Source organism: Haliotis rufescens, unplaced genomic scaffold (genome assembly GCF_023055435.1).
Source record: "Haliotis rufescens isolate VD_foot unplaced genomic scaffold, xgHalRufe1.0.p SCAF_7, whole genome shotgun sequence".
NCBI lineage: Eukaryota > Metazoa > Mollusca > Gastropoda > Lepetellida > Haliotidae > Haliotis > Haliotis rufescens.
This window is the reverse complement of record NW_025964361.1, coordinates 17,782,652-17,804,921: the sequence shown is the minus strand read 5'-3', so window position 1 is coordinate 17,804,921 and position 22,270 is coordinate 17,782,652. Positions and strand designations below refer to the sequence as shown.

The window sequence follows — 22,270 nt, the reverse complement described above, 5'->3', positions numbered from 1 at the left end:
ACCTATACATTATAGGGACAAGGATGGGAAATCTAGAACAAAGCAAAGTAATGGGCTTAGATTCATAGACTCCGTACAGTTTCTGTTATCTTCCCTGGACAATTTAGCTAATGCGAACAATCCCGATGACTTTGCGATAACAAATCAATATACCGATAAGATAACACGTCATTTGTTGCTGAGAAAAGGTGTATATCCTTACGAATATATGGATGATTGGTCTAGATTCGAAGAAACTGAATTACCACCCCTCGAATCATTCTATAGTAACTTAACAGAATCTAAAATAACAGATGCCGATTATGAACACGCTCTGACGGTGTGGGATAAATTAGGTTGTAAGAATTTAGGCGATTATCACGATCTGTACTTAAAAACCGATGTACTGTTACTCGCCGATATATTCGAGATATTTAGAAAGACGTGTTTCAAACAATACGGCTTGGACCCGGCATGGTACTATTCCAGTCCCGGACTATCGTGGGATGCATTGTTGAAGAAGACCGGCGTAGAACTAAAATTACTCACAGATTACGATATGCACTTGTTTATTGAGAAAGGATTAAGAGGTGGTATATCGATGGCAGCTAAAAGGTATTCTAAGGCTAATAATAAATTAGTGGAAGGATACGATCCCAGTAAACCCGACACGCACATATTATATCTCGACGCCAACAATTTGTACGGATGGGCTATGAGTCAACCTTTACCCACGGGTGGTTTTGAATGGGTCAATGATATTAATGTGAATGATATCCATAATATCGAAGTGAATAAAGGGTACATACTAGAAGTTGACTTGGAATATCCAAGTTCGTTACATAAAGACCATAACAGTTATCCGCTAGCTCCCGAAAGATTAATGGTTAATAAAGATTGGATGTCGGAATATCAACGCTCCTTGATGGGTAATAGTAGGTAAGCTAACGTAGAAAAACTCGTACCAAATTTGATGGATAAAACAAAATATATAGTTCACTACAGAAATCTCCAGTTGTATCTATCGTTAGGTATGAAACTTAAGAAAATACACAGAGTTCTAAAGTTCGATCAAAGCCCTTGGATGGAGCCCTATATAAGGTTGAACACAGATTTAAGAAAGATAGCTACCAGCGATTTCGAAAAGAATCTATATAAGCTCATGAATAACTCGGTATTTGGTAAAACTATGGAGAATCTAAGGAAGCGTGTTGATGTTAAATTAGTCAGATCTAATGAGGAAGAAAGACTCAGGAAACTTATAGCCAGTCCGGCTTTTAACAGAAGCAAGATATTCGATAACGACTTAGCCGCGTTGCATATGCAGAAGAGTAATATAAAATTCAACAGACCGGTGTACGTCGGTATGAGTATTCTCGACTTGTCAAAACACTTAATGTATGACTTTTATTACAACGAACTTAAGAAGCAATACGGCGATAGATGCGAGGTGTTATATACCGACACAGATTCTTTGTTGATGGAAATACAAACCGAGGATGTGTATAAAGATATGGCAGAAAAAATAGATATGTACGACACGAGCGATTACCCAAAAGATAATCCACTGCACAGCGTAGTAAATAAAAAGGTGTTAGGTAAGATGAAGGATGAATGTGCTGGGACCCCTATAGCTGAGTATGTCCGATTAAGACCTAAGATGTATTCTATAAAGAAGTCCGATAATGGAGAGATAAGAAAAGCTAAGGGTGTTAAGAAGTATGTGGCAAAAAAGCATATCAAACACGAACAGTATAAAGAATCATTATTCAACGGTAGAACGTTCAAACACGAGATGAACTCTTTCAGAAGTTACAATCATAGGATATATGGATTAAGAATGAACAAGACATCATTATCCCCCTTAGATACAAAGAGATGGATTGATAATGATGGTGTAAATACCTATGCTTATGGTTATGGTGGTAATACCGTACCATCGGGAACTATGAACAACTCTTCTCGTACAAATGCCCTACCCGGTCCATCTTGAAGATAATAAAGAATGGGCTCTCCTTCTTTCGTAACCAATCGACTAATGTTATACGTCTTAAGGGACCATATGGGATCGGTTGCGCGACGTAGGCCTCCTTCGAGTTCACCGGCCTGGTATCTTACCCTTACTCTATCCGGAAGTTTTCGTTCTTTGCCTCTCCTCGGTGCTGAAGATTCGGAAGTCACTGATTTCATTTTAATAGCATGGGATGGTTTCTTCCCTATTAATCTCGTTACTTCATTATTCAGCGCTGATACAACGGCTGGTAATCGTGTCACCCATTCGGTTGATCTCAATCGCTCGGATTTCATTTCGATCCCATACTGATAGCCAAACAAACATTCCGCTAATGTCCTGTTAAATCTTTCGACGATAGCTTGACTGCGGTGGGCCTCTCTTTCACCACGGACGATTTCAACATCGTGCTTTGTTAACAGTTTAGTTACCGATCCCATAAACTCGCGACCGGGATCTACTTGAAATAGCTTAGGCCATTTTAGCGGTCCACGTTTGTATATGCGACTCAGTGCATTAGCTACCTCTGTTGATTCTTTCGAGGTTAATGGCTCAGCCTCTTTGTATCGACTAGCCACATCCACTACGGTTAAAGCGTATTTATACGTTTTGCGTTTTACCTTATCGTGGGGAAGAAACAAGAGGTCAGCCTGATGAACTTCATTCGTTGTAAAAATATCAAACTTCTTCCTCGGTATATAACGCGGTGCCGGTAAATATATCTGCCACATCGCTTGTTTCTTTAACCAATCCTTGGCCACATCTTTAGATACCTTAGCCGCGGTGGCTAATTTTTTTATTGCTCCTACACCTTTCCAATATCCTCGTGGGCTATAGTAAATTTTATCCATTATTAATTAATATTGATATTTCTTTTAAAACGACTTTCGTTGAATCACATTATCATTTTTATACTAATAGAAGCAATGATTGGCCCCAGGTATTGGTGAGCTAGAGCCAATTTAACTTAATCTCATGACTATCATTAAATCGCATCATCATTTTGGCATAAAAAATTCCTCCTGTAGTAGCAGTATAGGTATACGAATCCTGCTCCAGTGGAGTTGCGGCAGAACCATCATTACCTATACTACTTCCCCCTTAGATACAAAGAGATGGATTGATAAGGATGGTGTAACTACCTATGCTTATGGTTACTTAGGGCGGTAATGCTGTATCGTTGGGAACTATGAGCAACTCTTCTCGTACAAATGCCCTTCCCGGTCTACGATAATAAAGAATAGGCTCTTCTTCTTTCATAACCAATCGACTAATGTTATATATCTTAAGGGACCAAATCGGATCGGTTGCGCGACGTAGGCCTCCTTCGAGTTCACCGGGCTGGTATAAATATCTTATGCTTACTCTATCTGGACGTTTTTGTTCTTTGCCTCTCCTCGGTGCTGAAGATTCGGAAGTCACAGATTTCATTTTAATCGCATCGGAGAAGTGAGCGAATAGAAACATATATTGTTCATAATGTTTCACATACGCCTGCGTTTATTAAACATTTTAGGCACATAGATAGGTCTAGTGGTGAACTGGTGCCTTTTGATAGTTTGGGATTTTAAAACAAAAAAATTCGAGTTTACCACACGCCGAAGACCCGGGTTCCATTCCCGACATGGGTACATGTGCCCATTTGTGGTGTCCCCCGCCGTGCTATTGCTAAAAGCAGCGTAAAACCATACTCACTCCCTCACTCACTTAAGTAATAACACAACTCATTAAAAATACAACAGTGTAACTGATCTTAAACCTACTGAACTGTATAAACACTGCCGCCTATCCTGTATATATTCTTGTCAACCATACTCTGTACTTCACTTGCTTGATAACGGTGTTAGAACCTACACCGAAACGCCGCTTCTAATTGTTATAAAGAAGTTGTTCGTCCATATGTCCTTACTGCAATTAGGCAAGTTACAAAAAGGATCATTGAACACAGTTCACAGGAGCTAATACATTGCACACAACCGGACATGTCATATTGGCGGGGGATATGAGTATTTCATGCTTGTTATCAATGACTTTTGCTATCACAATTATATTTTTGTATTTTGTACTGACCACTGCAATCATATCATGTATTGCCATTGATTAAAGTACTACTACTCTATTGTGTAGTGCCATTGTAATTGCCGTCCAGTAATTTGTAAACCTAGTTAATTTTGTAATACAAGTGTCAGTTGTATACCATTTTTTGGTTGTTTGATGGTTTCACAATAAGTTCCTGTACGTTTACAGTACTGAATGCCTCCATCCTGCGTCTGACCTTCAGCGTCTGATACTATACCTTTCTTCCCGGTGGATTGCTTTGTTTCATTTATACGTGGAAGACTAACCTTGAAAGTCTGGAAACGTCACTTCCACAAACAGCATCCTCCTGTGATGAAAGTACCACGAATAACAGGAAAAGTCCAATCAGTTCCATGTTGTTTATCACAAGTGAGATCCCTGAAATAAGAGAATGAGGACTTAGACTCGTTCTTATCTCAAGTGCAGGACGTATCAGAAATAACCAGTGAACAAAGGGACAACGGTCGCAAGACAATTTATTGCAACACCATAATCTCAGAGTAAATCCAAAAGAATTGTGTTAATTGATGCACTGTTCTCCAAAACTCTTCTGAGGGTTACCAACATGTTTTGAAACATTCACTTATAAAGGACGTTTGTAAAAGGTATAGTTATAGTCATAGCCCACAGAGATTCCATGTCGCAGTTTAACATGCATGGAAACGTCACTTAGACACAGTAAACTGTCTCCGAGCCGACCAGTCCTTGTCTCATCCCCATAATGCCGAACGTCGGGCAGAGTAACAAAAAGTACCATCTTTTACGTGTTTGGGTATGACGCGGCCAAAGATCTAGGAGCACACGTTTTATATCATAGGTGGTCATCTAATAAGAATATACCACATTATATACTATACACTACACTAATATACCGCAGTGTCACTGACTATAGCTATTAAGGTTTGATTTAGGTGGGATTCCGAACGAGTATTTTATCAATCATCTGCATACATTGAAACATTCTGACAATAATTACAGAATATATCAAGGATATAATATACTGGTATATACCTGCAGAACTAATTACAGTTAACAGGATAATTGGGATATAATTCGCGCACTGTCATATAACCATCAATAATACAACAATTTTTTTCTGAGCTTTTATTAAGGATTTATCCAAATATTTATATTAATCAATATACACTCTTCAGAAAAAGAAGCGCACAGGTAGATTTTTAGTAAATTTATTGCATCTAATAAAGTGGATATATTTTATTTAATATAATAGATACAAATATGAAATTTTGGAGCTCGATAGTCACATGTTGCCGTTGTACAAAGGCATTGAAAAATGTTCATTGTCATGTCACATAAGGCCACAAGATTGCACTGAACACAGTATCTTGTGTGACCGCCCCGGGCAGCAATCACGGCTCTGCATCTCCTAGGCACTGACTGGATAAGTGTACGAATTCTGTCCTGCGGAATTCTGCGCCATTTTGCTTGTAACGCGTTGGTCAGTTGTGGGAGTGTCTGCGCCGTATTCTGACGTTGACGTACACGTCGATCGAGTTCAACCCAGGGGTGTTCAATTGGGTTGAGATCTGAAGATCTGGACGGCCAGGGCAAGACGTCGATGTTGGCATTATGAAGGTAGTCTACCGTGACACGAGCTGTGTGTGATGGAGCGTTGTCCTGTTGAAACAGCTCCCTCTGGCGGTCAATGATTGGATCAAGGTGAGGTTAAAGAATGTGATTCATGTAGCGATTTGCTGTCAAATTTCCCTGAACCACAACCAAGTCAGATCACATAGTGTAGGATATGGCCCCCACACCATGACCCTACCGCCACCGAATTTGTCGAATACACGTACACAATGTGGGGCAAAACGCTCATTTCGACGACGATAAACACGTTGTCTTCCATCTCGCCGGTGAAGAAGAAATCATGATTCATCGCTAAACCACACTCGTCTCCAGTTTCTAAAATTCCAAGGCTGTAAGGTATGTCACCCACACAAGCGTCGCTGTCGATGGATCTGTTGCAAAACAGGGTCGATAACTGGTCTTCTGGAAGATGTCTGTTGACAGTCTGGTCCGATATCCTCCTCAAACCAGGGATGCGTCTTGCAGTCTCCGTAGCTGTGGCATTGCGATGACGTAGGTGGAACAGTCGAATGTAGCGATCCTGTGCAGGGGTGGTAACTCTTGTTAGGCCGGTTCTCGGTCTGCAGTGGATTTGAACTGTGTGTATCAGTGTGTATCGGTCACAAAGGCGGCAAATGGTGCTGTGGTGGACGCTGAAGTGGCGTGCAACAGAAGACTGCGATTCCCCTCTATGGGGAAGAAGAAGAAATCATGATTCGTCGCTAAACCACACTAGTCTCCAGGGTGCCGTTTCACGAAAGCCTCTTAGCGCTACGACCTCCTAACCGCTGCGACCTAGTTTAGGATGTCCTAATGACTTGTCTTACGACCGTTTCACAAAGGCATCGTAAGCCCGTCGTAAACCCCTCTTAAGATAAGAGTGAGATTACGATTTACGACATCCTAACTTGCATAGCAACGCTATACAATTCAAACCGGAAATGGAAGCGCACCTGTTAATTTTTATCAAAAAAGAGCCAGATGCTAAACATGAATGAAATAAAAGCTCATATGGTGAGTATAGATAACTACAAACCTGTTCGAGTTTAATGATAGTCTGTTACACATCAAAGTTCCATCAATAGCTGTCAAGTGTGAGGGTTTGAATAGTAAATAACAGCGACAAAAAGCTGCATCGGCAAAAATAGTAACTCTCTTGTGTGGAAACACGGAAGATTGTAATATTAGAGTTGTTCCCCTTCGTAGCGGCAGACGACCTTAAGATATATATTATGGACGCTTCTGGACTGAAGAAAAGAAAGAGAAACTTCTCCTCGGCTGACATAGATACCATTGTGTCAGGCGTGGAAAGTAATTTTGACACGCTGAATTCAGCCTTTACAAATACAGTGACAAATAATGCAAAGAAGAAGATTTGGAAAGATATCACCACGAAGTAAGTGCCTTTTATTCTGATGACACATGAAAATGAAACTCTCATAAAATATAAAAGTGAGTCTATGATATCACCCATGAAAGCAGAGGGGCATTCCAGTATATATTCATTTGTTTATTTATTTCAACTTGCATATTTGTTTCCCAGAATGTTCATAAACGTAACAAGAATTTGTCATGTGTTTCAAGGGTCATAAAATGTGAGGTATAATGAAACAAATTGAAAATGGGGGGAAAGGTTTATTGAGAGAAGTGGATCTATACTGGATTACATAATGTAATGATAGTTAAATAAGGTCAGATTATTTTCATTTGTTTGGTTTCACTTTTTGACATAAACAACTACGAACCACCACTTCACTTCAAAATTTTATTAACCTCTCACTGTTAATGATCATTGCATAATGATCAAATATGAAAGAACAGAAGAGTGGGTGAGTGATTGTTCCTCAAAACCACATCATCAATCTTGCCAGATTTTTATGATGAACAAATAATTAACATCTTACACGAATTTTGCACAGTACACTCGTATTTTCAATTAAAGATACCAATTTCAAATAATTTTCACAAATGACACCATCACTAATCATAATAATAAAAAATAATAATAATAACTTTAAATATCAGACTAAATGCCACTGATGACATAACCCGGAATGAGGATGAAGTACGTAAGAAATGGACGGACATGAAGTGATGCGTGAAGAAGGCAGAGTCAGCCAGGAGGCTGAATGCTAGGAGAACTGGTGGTGGACCACCCCCAGATGACCTAACTGCAACTGAAAAGAGGGTAAATAATCAACATAAATTCATGTCAGCATGAAGCCTACAAACAAAATGTTTCAATATGTACCTGATAAAGTAAAATGGTTTTGAAAAATATTGAGTTTGTGTTACAATAAACATAATTCATGAAAAACTTATTGTGTATTACACATTTTAAAATAAACTATTATTATAGTAATATAGCCACCAATTCCTTCTTTAAATAGATTCTACAACTGATTCCATCCTGTGCTATTGAGGGGATCTCGGGAGGCATGGAAACACCTGGTAAGGATGACACTTCCTTCTTGGGATCCATGTAGATGTGTATTAAAGTCAATAAAGTATGTAACTTAATCAAGTTTTATGTGTATTTGATGGTAAATTTATGAAATATTGACAGTATTTGTTATGATAACACCAATGAAAAATATGTTTTATTAATTTAAGAGTGTTCAGCATGATTCCTTCAGTGGCTGATGAAGCTGAAGATGCTACACAGGCATTAATGTTTGGTAAATAATACTTCAAACTCATTTATTTCTTTGTTTTGAAGATGTAAATAAACTAAATATTGCCATATTAAAAAAACTAAAACCTCCTGCATATTGGCAAATTCCCCTTACTTATTAAATGTATTATAAATGAACACATGTATACAAAAGAAATATATGAGATTTCTCAATGCACTTAATGGTCAGGCACAATTAACCAATATCTTCAATACAAATATTTTAGTGCACTCACAACTAAAATATTTCAGATTCTACACAGGAGGTGTTTTCCACTCCACTGACAGCTACAAGCACAGGAGAAAATGATTGTGGAACTACATGTATCACAGGTATGAACTAATTTTTAATAATAAAGATAATCAAATGTTACAATTTACACTGACATGGTGAATAAATTCATAAACTTGGTGCTATTTTATTCTAAAAATCCAGGTGTATGCTGTAAATACATGTGAACAAACTGAATACCGGTACCCCATGTGAGATGTTAGCAGTTACAATTGTCTTAAAAATACTATATACATTTCAGAAAAGAACCAAGCCAGTCTGGAGGATATAATGATGACTCCTGCTATCAGAACCAGTATGTATTAAACATTATGCAACTTTATTCAATAGTAAATTTGTATTAACATTAAAAAATCAAGTCACTAAATCATGAATTCTAGTTAATAACAATACAAATTTGTTTTCAAGGAAAACCTAAAGGGAAGCCTCTGATCAAGAAAACATCTAATGAAGGTATGGCATATACTTTCATAATGTAGTGGTTTCAGTATTACATATCATGATCATAAATGTTTAATAAAATAATATTAATGAACATCCAAATATCATTGATATAACCCAAAATTGTCTAAATATTTTCAGAAGACATTCTGGGAGAGATAAAGTCCTTACAAGCCCAGGAGGAGAGAAAGATGTCACTCCTTGAGGAAATTCTGTCTGTGGAGCGGGACATCCGTGACATCCAAAGACAGAGCCTGGACCTGGAAAGAGAGAAATTTGAATATAAAAAATCATTTGGAAACTCATTGTCTCCCATAATCAAATTTGATTAAAGGCAGTGACTCATGTTACTGTTTACTTGTGATCACAAAGATGTTTAGTTGTTTGTGTTATTATTTGGATATAGCATATGTACAAAAAACTAAACATTTTCATAAACTCCAAAAAACAATAATATGCAATATTCACAAGTGTGGCCATAAAGTGGTGCTGGATTTTGAAAAAGTGCTACCTTACAACTTTTAGTATGGGATTATTGACATTATGTGGCCTCTTAGTAAAAGTATCACAATTGGATATGTATGCTACCTCATTTAAAACCTAGTGTTGATAAGATTTCCCCTGACTCTACATCCATCCATGTTGTGGTTATCAGCAGGATTGCTGTCCACCCCTGGTCCAGGAGTCTCACAAAGAACATCAGGCTCAGGCAACCTCAGTAATATTGCCAAATTATGAAGTTGAAAGCAGGCAGTAATAATTTTGATGCTCTTCTGTGGGCTGAATAACAGGCATCCTGTTGATTTGTGTAGACACCTAAGCAGATGTAACATATTTATATAGTTGTGTTTACAAATATAGTGATGAATATATCATGATATAACATTAATACAAAGTTTTCCTATAATAATTAGATCCACATCAAGTGCTTTTATGAGTTATCATTGTGTAATATTTATACATCATTTCATATATAATTATAGTTTAGCAAGTAATACTTATCATCAGGTAAACGCATATTTTATATTACCTGTTAGTATAAATGTTTTATCATGATAAATACATGCCAACAGCACAGGTATTTTGAAATCAGAATGACATACAATCAGCAATACACATGCTCATTAGTCCAGTTACTTCAGCAAAACCTTGAATTAAAACATAAAGCTTCCATGAATTAAATATTTACCTGAATCTAGATTTGCACAATCCAAATGACCTCTCAACTGAGTTCCTTGTTCCAATATGACAGCGGTTGTATTTCTCCTCTTTTTCATTTGCAGGGTTGTTGACAGGTGTCAGGAGGTAGGGTCTACAGGCATACCTAATGTAGAATGTTTTGATAAATTTAATGTTCCCGATATATATGTATGTATACATTAAAAGACAAACATGACATAAATAACTTGGACATACATGTACCTACCCTGAATCACCAAGAAGCCAGATGTCATATTTCCCTTCCTCCAGATGCCTTTTCAAATTGCAGTTGTTGAAAATATGTGAATCATGGGTTGATCCTGGCCATTGTACAATAATGTTTGTGAATCTGCAAAAATAAAAAAAATACATACATAAATAATTAAATCCACAAGTCCACATTCCTTAAGAAAATAATATTTAAATAAGCCGAACAATTATGAAACATTTGGACATAAATAAGCCTACATGAGCTATTGACAAATCAATTATGACACAATGACGTTTATTATCTGAAAGTACCAGCAAGTCTAGATTGTTTGTTTACATTGCAAGGGTCAAGGACGTCAAGGATATTTACCGGAGTTGGGCGTCGCACACAGCTTGCACATTGATGGCGTGGAATCCTTTTCTGCACACAAATACTGCTTCATCTAATGCTGGTCGTTGAATGGGTATCAAAGTACAATCTATGCAGCCAACAACTTTCGGAAAACCACAGATGTGGAAGAAATCCTCCGCTAGTTTAGCGTGTTTGTCGGGCGTTGGAAACCGGATCAAGTCATACGACTTTACGATTGCATCTGTCGTCTTTTCCAACACGCGACAAACACTTGATTTGGCAATACCATGTATATCTCCTAATTCCCTTAGGAATCCCCCTTTTGAAAAGTATCTAAGCGTGACTAACACCTGAACATGGACAGGTAAGGCACACGAACGTTGGGTCGGCCGAGAGATCTCCGAGCTGACCCGATCAGCCAGCTGTAGGATGATATGCCGAGGGAAGCGATACCTGGCAATCAGTTCCGTGTCGGTCAAAGTATCCAACACTTCAGTCCTATCCCTGAATATTCGCTCTCGCCTAATGTTTCTCCTGTTCAAAATGTCTTTGATTCTCAATAGTGTCGCCATATCAGACGCTGACTTAGGATGTCGTAAGCTAGTTACAAGTGCCCCATACCTATCGTAGGTTAGGAGGTTGTTTACGGTGGGGTGTAAAGTTAGGAGGTCTTTGTGAAACGGCACAAATATTTAAGAGGTGCTTTACGACGTGGTTTAGGAGGTCGTAGCGCTAAGAGGCTTTCGTGAAACGGCACCCAGTTTCTAAAATTCCAAGGCTGTAAGGTATGTCACCAACGCAAGCGTCGCTGTCGATGGATCTGTTGCAAAACAGGGTCGATAACTGGTCTCCTGGAAGATGTCTGTTGACAGTCTGGTCCGATATCCTCCTCAAACCAGGGATGCGTCTTGCAGTCTCCGTCGCTGTGGCATTGCGATGACGTAGGTGGAACAGTCGAATGTAGCGATCCTGTGCAGGGGTGGTAACTCTTGGTTGGCCGGTTCTCGGTCTGCAGTGGAATTGAACTGTGTGTATCGGTCACAAAGGCGGCAAATGGTGCTGTGGTGGACGTTGAGGTGGCGTGCAACAGAAGACTGCGATTCCGCTCTTTGGATACGTCCTGTGGCAGCGCTGAGTCTTGGCATTTTCGAACTTGAAGAATATTGACAATTGAATGACAAATTATTGGCTTATGCTTGCCTTTTTATAGCCACTACCACGAGTTACGAATGCCATAACTTGCACGTGAATTTTTGCTTTACTGTTTTCCTCCATGACATTGAACAAGTGTTTCATTGCCGTTTAAGACATTGCAAATAGACAATGGCTGCGTTTTGAAGCACCGTTTGTCGAATATCAGGCCACCAACATTTTCCAATAACATATATATATCCAATTCATATACCGGACGTTTTGTGTAGTCAGGTTTAATAATAATAATAATAATAATAAAAATGATTAGTCCATTTGTATGGCGCCAAACTCCATACCAACTCGTGTGCTCATGGCGCTTACATAGTACAAGGGTAATACTTGTCAAAGAGCAATGTTTTTAGTCTAACCTTAAAGACAGATAGGGTCTCTGCAGTTTGTATTGTTTCTGGGAGTGTATTCCACAGCATAGGTGCTTGATAGGAGAATTATCTGAAGCCATGTCCCTTTAATCTCCGTCTTGGAACACTACACAAAAGCTGGGATTGTGATCGAAGCTATCTGGTAGGCTGGTACACATAGAGGTCACATAGGTATCTTGGTGCTGTGCCGGAGATACACTGGTAGGTAATGACAAGAACCTTAAACTCTATCCGTGCTGGAACGGGCAACCAGTGCAGAGCCTACAGGACAGGTGTGATGTGGCAGCTCATGGGACTGCAACTGACTATAGGGGCTGCCGTATTCTGAATGCGTTGAAGTTTAGAGAGACTGTACTTTGTAATACCAGTCAGCAGACTATTACTGTAGTCAAGCCTTGAAAAGATCTGTGTCCCGATAAGTGTATCAGATAGTGTTTACATTTGGAACGTAATTTTTGCTCGACTCCGTTCCATAGTAAAGTGGCTGTCAGCGGATGGTAGAATGTTGCCAATAGTTACTACATGTGCCGTATGTCTGCTTTGCCGCGTGGTAGAGCTGCTTGTGAGATTTTAATGGAGTGGCCGGTATGAAACAGCTTGGGCTGGTACTTGAGATACAGATGCCACAGGAAATTCTTGGGCGAATCAAAGCGAGAAATGACTTCGCACTCAGTCTGAGAACGAATGGCTGTTGATGGTTGTGTTTTAGCAGGTCTCGTTCTGTGAACCAGGTCTTCGACCTACAATCACGCGTTCTTTTATAATACCTCTCCGAAATAACCCGTGATGATCTGGGTAGAATAGGTCTTCAGCAATCCATGCTTGCCATAAGAAGCGACTATGCTTGTCGTAAGAGGAGACGCCGGATCGGGTGGTCAGGCTCGCATGTCAAGATCACAGATAATTTTGTATATATTAATCATATGTTAGTACTTCAGATAGATGTATTACGGTATGGTTACATTAGTATATTAAGCTTATCGGGTTGTTTTTAGATATTGTCAGATAATACTATGGGAACAGGTTATGTTCAGGGAAGCGTGACTGGGTACGATTGATAGCTGGGGAGTTAATTGGTGTAACAATAGGGAGGTCAGGGGTAGCTTGGGCTTGGGGTCAGTTTAAATAGCGGGGCAGGGTAATAATTGGTACAGTCAGCCAGAATCAGCATGGTCATGTAAGGCATGGACTAACATTGTGGGAGACTTCTACTCTGGTTAACGTAAGTTTTTACATATATTGTTTCATGTAGAATTGTATTTTAGAGGATAGAATTTTGAGTTATGTATTGTTTTCAAATGTAATTATATACACATATTGATTGTAATAGCGTAAAGCCACTGTAACAATAACCACAAAATGAACAAAGTATAAACAGTTCATCTCAGTAATTTGTAAATCGGAGTATTGGTGCATTGCTGTTTGTATTGTGAGGTAGTGACACATACCTCAGTGACTGTAATTTTTTATGTTATATTGTAGTGTCCCGGGACTGGCCGGTTAACCTTATAGTACGTAGGAGGGAAGAAGTACCTCCGATAGTACGTAGGAGGAAGTATCAACCTCCAACATCACGTGCGGAGAGAAGTTCTCCGACCATACGTAAGGAGAGAAGTATCTCCGTTTCCGTGTGCACATCATAGGATGAACACAGCCGTGGCATCCATGTAAACAGGCACCCTTAACTCCGGGGGAACAACATCGCCTGGGTGGAAAGATCACCATTCGATATTACGAGGAAGAATTCTCGTGTGAACTGCTCAGTAACATCAGAGATTCCAAAGTTCTGTATACAACTGTTGTGACAGTGGAGTGGCTTTGTATCTTTTGGGGTTGGTTTTTTTTGGTGTGTTTTTGTGTTGTTGTTGTTTATATGTACACACACAAAGTTATTACTGTGTATTAGTTGTGTTATTCTTAGAACATTTGTATTAGTGTTAGTATTGTCAGAGGTAGACTATTAGTATTAGGATAGTGTATCGTTATAGTTGTATTGTTAGTAGTAGATAGTTGTATTATTAGTAGTAGACATTTGTACTGTTAGTATTAAGATATTAGTATTAGTAGTAAATGGTAGTATTGTTAGTTGTAGGAGAAGCTAGGTTAGTTAGTTGTGTTAGTTAATTTGGTATTAGTTTGAATTTAAATATTATTATTGGGATTTAAAATTACCTTAAGGGAGGGAATAAATCTTTATTACAACTTCATTTGTGTTTGTGGTTGATTCAATACGTGACATCGCTGACTCGGTTGATGCATGTCAACGTATCCCAACTGCGTGGATCGATGCTCATGGTGTCAATCACTTTTTTGTTTGGTCGAGACTCGATTATTTACAGAACGCCGTCATATAGCTGGAACATTGCTGAGTGCGGCGTTAAACAACAAATAAACAAACAATCCTCTCCGAAACAAGTGACAATGTACATGCAACCATTTAAACTAGCATCCCATTATATCAACATATAAAAAACTGTACATTCTAAAACAAACTTTTCAGCATGAAAAAGCTGGTTAAGTCTTTAAAAAATGATGATAGACATGCAGAGGCCTAACACATCTCCTGTTAGTATGATGCCCGATGCTACGAGGGGTGTTCATTAACATCCCCTAAACCACTTAGGGTTATCATATTTGGTTGAAATTTCACATGTGTAATGATACATGTATCTATGGGTTATGCCTGAATTTGCAGCACCGAACTATTAATTTTACCACTTTTACAGGTGTTATGATCGAGTAGGGTGTGACAATGGAGCCAGTAGAATACCGAGCAGTGATTAGGTTTTTATATTTGAAAGGTCGCACACCAAAAGAAACTTTCGATGAAATGAAAGCAACTTATGGGGAAGATGCCCCATCATATGACGTTGTTAGACACTGGCATCGCCAGTTTAAGTGGAAACAGCTGCCATTCCTGGTCGCCCCCATTCAGCCATTGATGAGGACACTATCCAGCAAGTGTAGACCGCCATTTTGGGAGACCGACGTATAACTGTTCGCCAGTTAGCACAAGATGTCGAGATCAGTGTAGGGTCTGTGGAAAAAATCATCCATGACAATTTGAACATGCATAAGGTGTCTGCACGATGGATTCCCAGGTTGCTCACACCTTTCCAAAAGCAGGAACGAGTCAATTGCTCAAAGGATCTTTTGGACATGTGCCAAAAAAAACAGGCAAACTTTTTTGACAGACCTATCACACAGGATGAAACATGGGTCCATCACTATGATCCTGAGACTAAAGTTCAGTCGATGCAATGGAAGCATGTGGAATCACCACCCCCAAAGAAGACACGTGTCCAACCCTCTGCAGGCAAAGTCATGCTCAAGGTGTTTTGGGACCAGCACGGAGTAGTGATGATGGATTTCTTGGCAAAGGGTACCACAATTACAGTCTATTATGCTTCACTGCTGCGGAAATTGCGGGACGCTATCAAGCTTAAGAGGCGTGGCATGCTGACCATGGGTGTCAGTCTCCTGCAAGACAACGATCCAGTACACAACTCTCATGTTGCCCAGACAGAAGCGCTGTCCTGTGGCTATGAAATCCTTCCACATCCTCCTTACTCTCCTGACCTTGCACCATCTGACTTCCACCTCTTTCCAACCATGAAGTCATTTTTGAAGGGAAAACGTTTCACAGATGATGAAACACTGATTTCTGAAGTCAAGTCCTGGTTTGAGACGCAAAATGAGGGCTTTTACAAGCGAGGTCTCCATAGTTGCATAAAACGTTTGGAGAAGTGTGTAACTCTTGGTGGTTCTTATGTGGAGAAAGACTAATACCTATGCCAAGTTTCATTCCACTGGGTCCATCGGAAGTGGGTCAGGGGAATTCTTTAATGAACACCCCTCGTATCTCATTCTATGTCTTGTGTGTATCTCCTTACTGGGACTTACTATTTGCATGACAATGTTACACATGGCGGGTGCTTCAGGCAGAGGGAAGCAGGTTTACCCTTTTCACGAACACCTTATGTCATAACGAATTGTCAGAGATCCATTGATGTAATTATCATCACAAATTGCGTTCAAACGCCCAGTGGAATCTGTTTCGGAAGATTTTGTACCATGATTTCAGATACTAACCCATGAATAGTTGTTGGTCAGTTCCACTCTCAAAATAAAGTAAACCCCAGATTTTCTTTTCCGGTTCTTTGGACCTGTACTTTATTTTGTAATAGCATAAATATAGCTTCCAGTATTCATCAATAAAGTTATGGTTTATGAAATATAATTTAGTCTAGAATTACGTGAAAAACAGTTGTGTCGTGTCGGCACTGGGTAACATCCACGTATAATGATTAGATTGTCTTTCACGCTTATAGTTCTTATCTCCAAGACATATTTGTCATGAGGGAGGACGAGGCAACATTCTGCTTTGTACAAGTCAGGCCCCAACACCGACGGAATTCGTGTTTCAGCACACCACATTTCGTCTTATTTACCTTTCCAAGTGTTTAGACAAAGGAAACGTTACCCCTGTCCCCGATCTTTAAGGAGCGGTGTTCTCCACCGCTCTTTAAGTAAAACCAAATGCCATTTAAAAAAAGAACAATGTATGGAACAATTTTGTGGAGGAACTTCCCGTAAAACATCCCTCGCCCACAGTGTCTTACTGCTCTTTGGCTCAAAATATTGGTATGTTGCTTGTGATGCCAGTCGCACTTTGGACCAGTCCTTCATTCTGACGTCCATGTCAGCAAACTGAAAATCAGTTTAAATTCATATCTCTTCCGTTTTATCTCATCAGGACAGAAAATAGATACACTTTTACCATGGTATAAATATGATCCTTTCTGATTTCTAACTTCTGTAGACCCCATGTGATGTGGCCTAGCTTTGGTTGCATGTGGCTGATAGCCCGTATTTTAAACAGTTCTAAATACTACTGTTATGCCAAGATGTGTTTGACCAATATAAATGTATATCAACTTGTTCCCGTCGCTAAATTTCAACACACTCAATCACACTAACTTCTGTAATTAATATTATCAGACATTTGTTTAATTCATTAACGCTAATACTGAAAAGATGTTCTCCGACACTTCTTTCGACCCAATATTTCTCCCGGGATCAACTATCAAACGTTCTAAATGTCTACTGACATTTCTTAACCGTATTCTTTTTTTACTGCTGTATGGTCCTAAATGTACAATTTCTGCTCCGATAAAGGTTTCCGACATCGTGAACTGCTTGTTGTTTGAGAGCATGTCAATAGTTTTATTCTCATTCTCATTCTCAGTCAAAGTTCCTGTTTTTATGAAACCAACTCTGATATCAAACTCTTTCGTACACGGTACCTGGTTTTGGTCAGAATAATTAACTTCGGTACCCAAACTGCCACTTTCTAAAATTATTTTATCGGAAACCTTGCGTTCATTTGGCAATTTTTCCGTTAAATGGATTAATATCAATTTCCAAAATTGGTGCCTGACAGATTAAAATTTACCTTGGATATATCTAAATCAAGACACGTTTTAAAATAGGAATTAATGTCATCAGTGCTGAAGGGAACTTTGGAATCAGTGGTTTTCGTTAAGAAAAAATCTTCGTCACTGTGTATTTTGACTTTCTCAATGCACGAACTTGGAATGACGGTTGGGATAGCATACGTTCGCATTCTGATCGTCAATAGTTCAGCGCCAGCTCCTCAGTGTGCATGTGCTGAGGGTGTTTCGTTCGTTCAGATGTTAACTGGTTTCCACGTAAAGCCTGCGAATGAACTCCGCAATTTTTGCGTTTTTTTTTTTTTTTTAGAGTCCTTTCTTTACTTGTTAGTTAATTTCACACCGATATATGATGTGTCGTCCTCAAATCATACAATGCGGATCCGAGCACTGCTGGCGACACATCCTGTACAATTTGAAAAACATTCGCTGTGTGAAAATACAAAAAGTTAGTCCGAGATAATGTGAGCAAAAATAATTGTTAACTAAGAGTCAATTTCAGAAAATATGGATTTTATTTATGAGAATATGCTGGGAATGTAGCTGGTAGCACTGAAATATTCTACCATCATGCTGAAGAATGGATAAAATCAGGTACCACACTCCATTCGATACCTCAGAATTAATATTCCTTTTCACACATAAAAATTGCGAATGAAAACATCGACCTATCGAAAGCCTACGCTTTTGAATCATGTAGCAATGGTTGCCGATAATCTATTAGAACTGCTGTTCGATATCATAACAACACCTTCATTTACTTCACACACACACACACACATACACACATTTAAGTAAAACACGCCCTGGCCATTGTGTCAGCGCCACGCAATAATCGGACACAACAATGAGCAAACTCTCTCGTGTCGTACAATGCAACAACATGAGAATACCTATGACAACGGCGAAGCAACTTTAAACGACAGACATCATTAGGTAGTATAGGTAATAGGGGTTCTGCCGCAACTTCACTGGAGCCAGATTTATATACCTATACCACCACTACAGGGGGATTTTTTTATGCAAAAACGCTGATGCTATTCAACGATCGTCATGAGTCGTATTAAAAGAAACATCAAAATCAATTAATAATGGATAAAATTTACTATAGTCCACGAGGATATTTGAAAGGTATAGGAGCAATACAAAAATTAGCCACTGCGGCTAAGGTATCTAAAGATGTGGCCAAGGATTGGCTAAAGGAACAAGCGATGTGGCAAATATACTTACCAGCACCGCGTTATATACCGAGGAAGAAGTTTGATATTTTTACAATGAATGAAGTTCATCAGGCTGACCTCTTGTTTCTTCCCAATGATAAGGTAAGACGCAAAACGTATAAATACGCTTTAACTGTAGTGGGTGTTGCTTGTCGATACAAAGAGGCTGAGCCATTAATCTCGAAAGATTCAACAGAAGTAGCTAATGCACTGAGTCGCATATATAAACGCGGACCACTAAACTGGCCTAAGCTAAGTAGATCCTGGTCGCGAGTTTATGGGATCGGTAACTAAACTGTTAACAAAGCACGATGTCGAAATCAGGCGTGGTGAAAAAGAGGCCCACCGTAGTCAAGCTATCGTTGAAAGATTTAACCGGACATTAGCGGAACGTTTGTTTGGCTATCAGTATGGGATTGAAATGAAATCGGAACGATTGAGATCAACCGAATGGGTGACACGATTATCAGCTGTTGTATCAGCGCTGAATAATGAAGTAACGAAATTAATCGGGAAGAAACCATCCGATGCGATTAAAATGAAATATGGGACTTCCGAATCTTCAGCACCGAGGAGAGGCAAAGAACAGAAACTTCCGGATAGAGTAAGCGTAAGATATTTATACCAGCCCGGTGAACTCGAAGGAGGCCTACGTCGCGTAACTGATCCGATTTGGTCCCTTAAGACATATAACATTAGTCGGTTGGTTATGAAAGAAGGAGAGCCTATTCTTTATTATCTTAAAGATAGACCGGGAAGGGCATTTGTACGAGAAGAGTTGCTCATAGTTCCCAACGATAAAGTTTTACCACCCTAAATAACCATAAGCATAGGTAGTTACACCATCCTTATCAATCCATCTCTTTGTATCTAAGGGGGATAATGATGTCTTGTTCATTCTTAATCCATATATCCTGTGATTGTAACTTCTTAAAGAGTTCATCTCGTGTTTGAATGTTCTACCGTTGAATAATGCTTCTTTATACTGTTCGTGTTTGATATGCTTTTTTGCCACATACTTCTTAACACCCTTAGCTTTTCTTATCTCTCCATTATCGGACTTCTTTATAGAATACATCTTAGGTCTTAATCCGACATACTCCACAATAGGAGTCCCAGCACATTCATCCGTCATCTTACCTAACACCTTTTTATTTACTACGCTGTGCAGTGAATTATCTTTTGGGTAATCGCTCGTGTCGTACATATCTATTTTTTCTGCCATATTTTTATAGACATCCTCGGTTTGTATTTCGATCAACAAAGAATCTGTGTCGGTATATAACACCTCGCATCTATCGCCGTACTGCTTCTTAAGTTCGTTTATAAAAGTCATACATTAAGTGTTTTGACAAGTCGAGAATACTCATACCAACGTACACCGGTCTGTTGAATTTTATATTACTCTTCTGCATATGCAACGCGGCTAAGTCGTTGTCAAATAACTTGCTTCTGTTAAAAGCCGGACTGGCTATAAGTTTCCTGAGTCTTTCTTCCTCATTAGATCTGACTAATTTGACATCAACACGCTTCCTTAGGTTCTCAATAGTTTTACCAAATACTGAGTTATTCATGAGCTTATATACACAGGACAAAATATCATCCATTCCAAACAATCCAAAACTTGGAAATACCACCATTCCAAATGGAAATATGACCATTCCAAAATTTGGAAAGGTCATATTTCCAAGCTTTGATTTGTTTGGATTTGTTTGGATTTCTTTGGATATGTTTGAATACAACATGCCATAATCATATCTGTTTAATGTTGTACAACTTTTGACCTTATGTGAGATTAGTAATGACATGAAAGTAAATAATTAAGAGTATTTTGGCACTATTTACCACGAAAAGACCAAATCATGAGCAAATTTAACTAAAAGATTTTTTGTCATTTAAAGTGGCTACTCTTTATATTTAATTTCTTATCTTCCTTGTCTATAATCATATGACATTGACTATGAACTTTGAACAATTAAACAAATATTTTGTTTTCCCATACCGACTTACGGTTGCCGTAGAACAAAGACCGTTTCCAGAATAGAGGGCCTCATTATTATAATTTGAACTAATATACATATGTACATAATAGTACTAGGTATAAATGAATTTTGATAAGTGTTCGTACAAGAATATGAACTTCGAATTATCTCGGAATTATGCGCAACACATAGGGCTGGAAACTTTATAATTGGTCTGTAACTATCTGACGGTAATTCAAAACAGGGAACGAGATTTCGTCAAATGAATCATTGAGGCAGGAATGCAACGATTTAAATGCTGACAAAATGAATAAACATATCTGGAACAGAGTAGACTGTTCATGCGGACAATTATATGCTACGTGTATTGCCAATAAAGTTAATCACCCCATGTTATAGCATTTGTTTCATATAAAAGATAGAAGCCAAATAAATGGGACAATTAGTTGTTATGAATTAGCTTTACCTCTGTGACATAATACGCAACTAAAGGTGAATATGTTTATCAAATAATCAATTACAGTAATTAACCTAGTGTCCTTATTTATACACAATTTAATTACGTATTGGGGTACATTATATAATACACATATACACGGAATGATTTCTTATTTTGTCCATTTAATCATAACCCAAATCATACAAATCGAACATGTGAAAATAAAAGTAGTGACTAACTTTATGATCAAGGGTATAAATACTCAATTGTATCTATTAATCCTAATAGTAAAACAATAAATCCTGTGTATTTACTGAGCATATTTAGATACATCCGGATCTACGACCGCAGCCATATAATCAATCAAGGAAAGTATATTAGATTGAATTAAAATTGTGCTATCACTAAAACAAAATTTTCCGTTATCCACGTAAGCCTAAACCTGGGAGAAATAAAGTTCTGTTCTGTTCTGAAGACGCCGTCATGATTAGTTGGCGCCAGTTTAGACTGTCCAATCAACGTGAATATACAAACCGTGATGTTACTTGACCAGTTGATGACACCTGTCAAACTCAAAGTGCCCCTGGTCCTCCACCCACCATGTGTAATACTTTAGCGCACTTGATTGTTTTATTTGCAGTTATATCACTGTTAGTCTGAGTGATGAGAGAATACATTTTGTTGTTTTTGTTAACGATCGTTTCCATTTTCAACGTGGTAACCTTATAAGTGACTAACTTTAGCATCATGATGAAATGAAACATATTAAAATAA

The 22,270-nt window shown here is 38.6% G+C and overlaps 2 protein-coding genes and 1 long non-coding RNA gene across 5 annotated transcripts in view; 1 reads left to right on the top strand and 2 right to left on the bottom strand.

Moving 5' to 3' along the window:
• LOC124151850 (glycine receptor subunit alpha-2-like) overlaps positions 1 to 22,270 on the bottom strand; it is a 323,326-nt gene that overhangs the window by 269,152 nt on the left and 31,904 nt on the right. Inside the window, exons 1-3 of one of the 3 annotated variants that reach the window (XM_046524514.2) lie at positions 9,655 to 9,796; positions 9,238 to 9,326; positions 4,336 to 4,447 (exon numbers count right to left, since the gene is read on the bottom strand). In XM_046524514.2, coding sequence (XP_046380470.1) covers positions 4,336 to 4,447; positions 9,238 to 9,326; positions 9,655 to 9,659 — 206 coding nt within the window. In that variant the 5' untranslated portion in view covers positions 9,660 to 9,796. Of the gene's footprint in view, positions 1 to 4,335; positions 4,448 to 9,237; positions 9,327 to 9,654; positions 9,797 to 22,270 lie in introns of those variants that run through there. The other 2 variants (XM_048387298.1, XM_046524516.2) reach the window with 2 other exon arrangements.
• LOC124151851 (putative nuclease HARBI1) lies at positions 9,660 to 11,400 on the bottom strand. Its single transcript, XM_046524517.2, has 4 exons — positions 10,847 to 11,400; positions 10,493 to 10,615; positions 10,256 to 10,390; positions 9,660 to 9,882 (listed from the first exon to the last, which is right to left on the bottom strand). The coding sequence occupies exons 1-4, from the start codon at positions 11,398 to 11,400 to the stop codon at positions 9,660 to 9,662; spliced, it is 1,035 nt and encodes a 344-aa protein (XP_046380473.1).
• Positions 12,240 to 14,607, top strand: LOC124151852. The gene is made up of 2 exons (XR_006863422.2): positions 12,240 to 13,624; positions 13,885 to 14,607. It is a non-coding gene; the product is annotated as an uncharacterized LOC124151852 (long non-coding RNA).

Coding starts and splice junctions, on each gene's coding strand:
- LOC124151851 (XM_046524517.2), bottom strand. CDS start 11,400: ATGGCGACACTATTGAGAATCAAAGACATTTTGAACAGGAGAAACATT. Junction 10,616..10,846: donor GTGTGCGACGCCCAACTCCG/GTAAATATCCTT, acceptor TTATTTTTGCAG/ATTCACAAACATTATTGTAC. Junction 9,883..10,255: donor TTGTGCAAATCTAGATTCAG/GTAAATATTTAA, acceptor ACATCTGCTTAG/GTGTCTACACAAATCAACAG.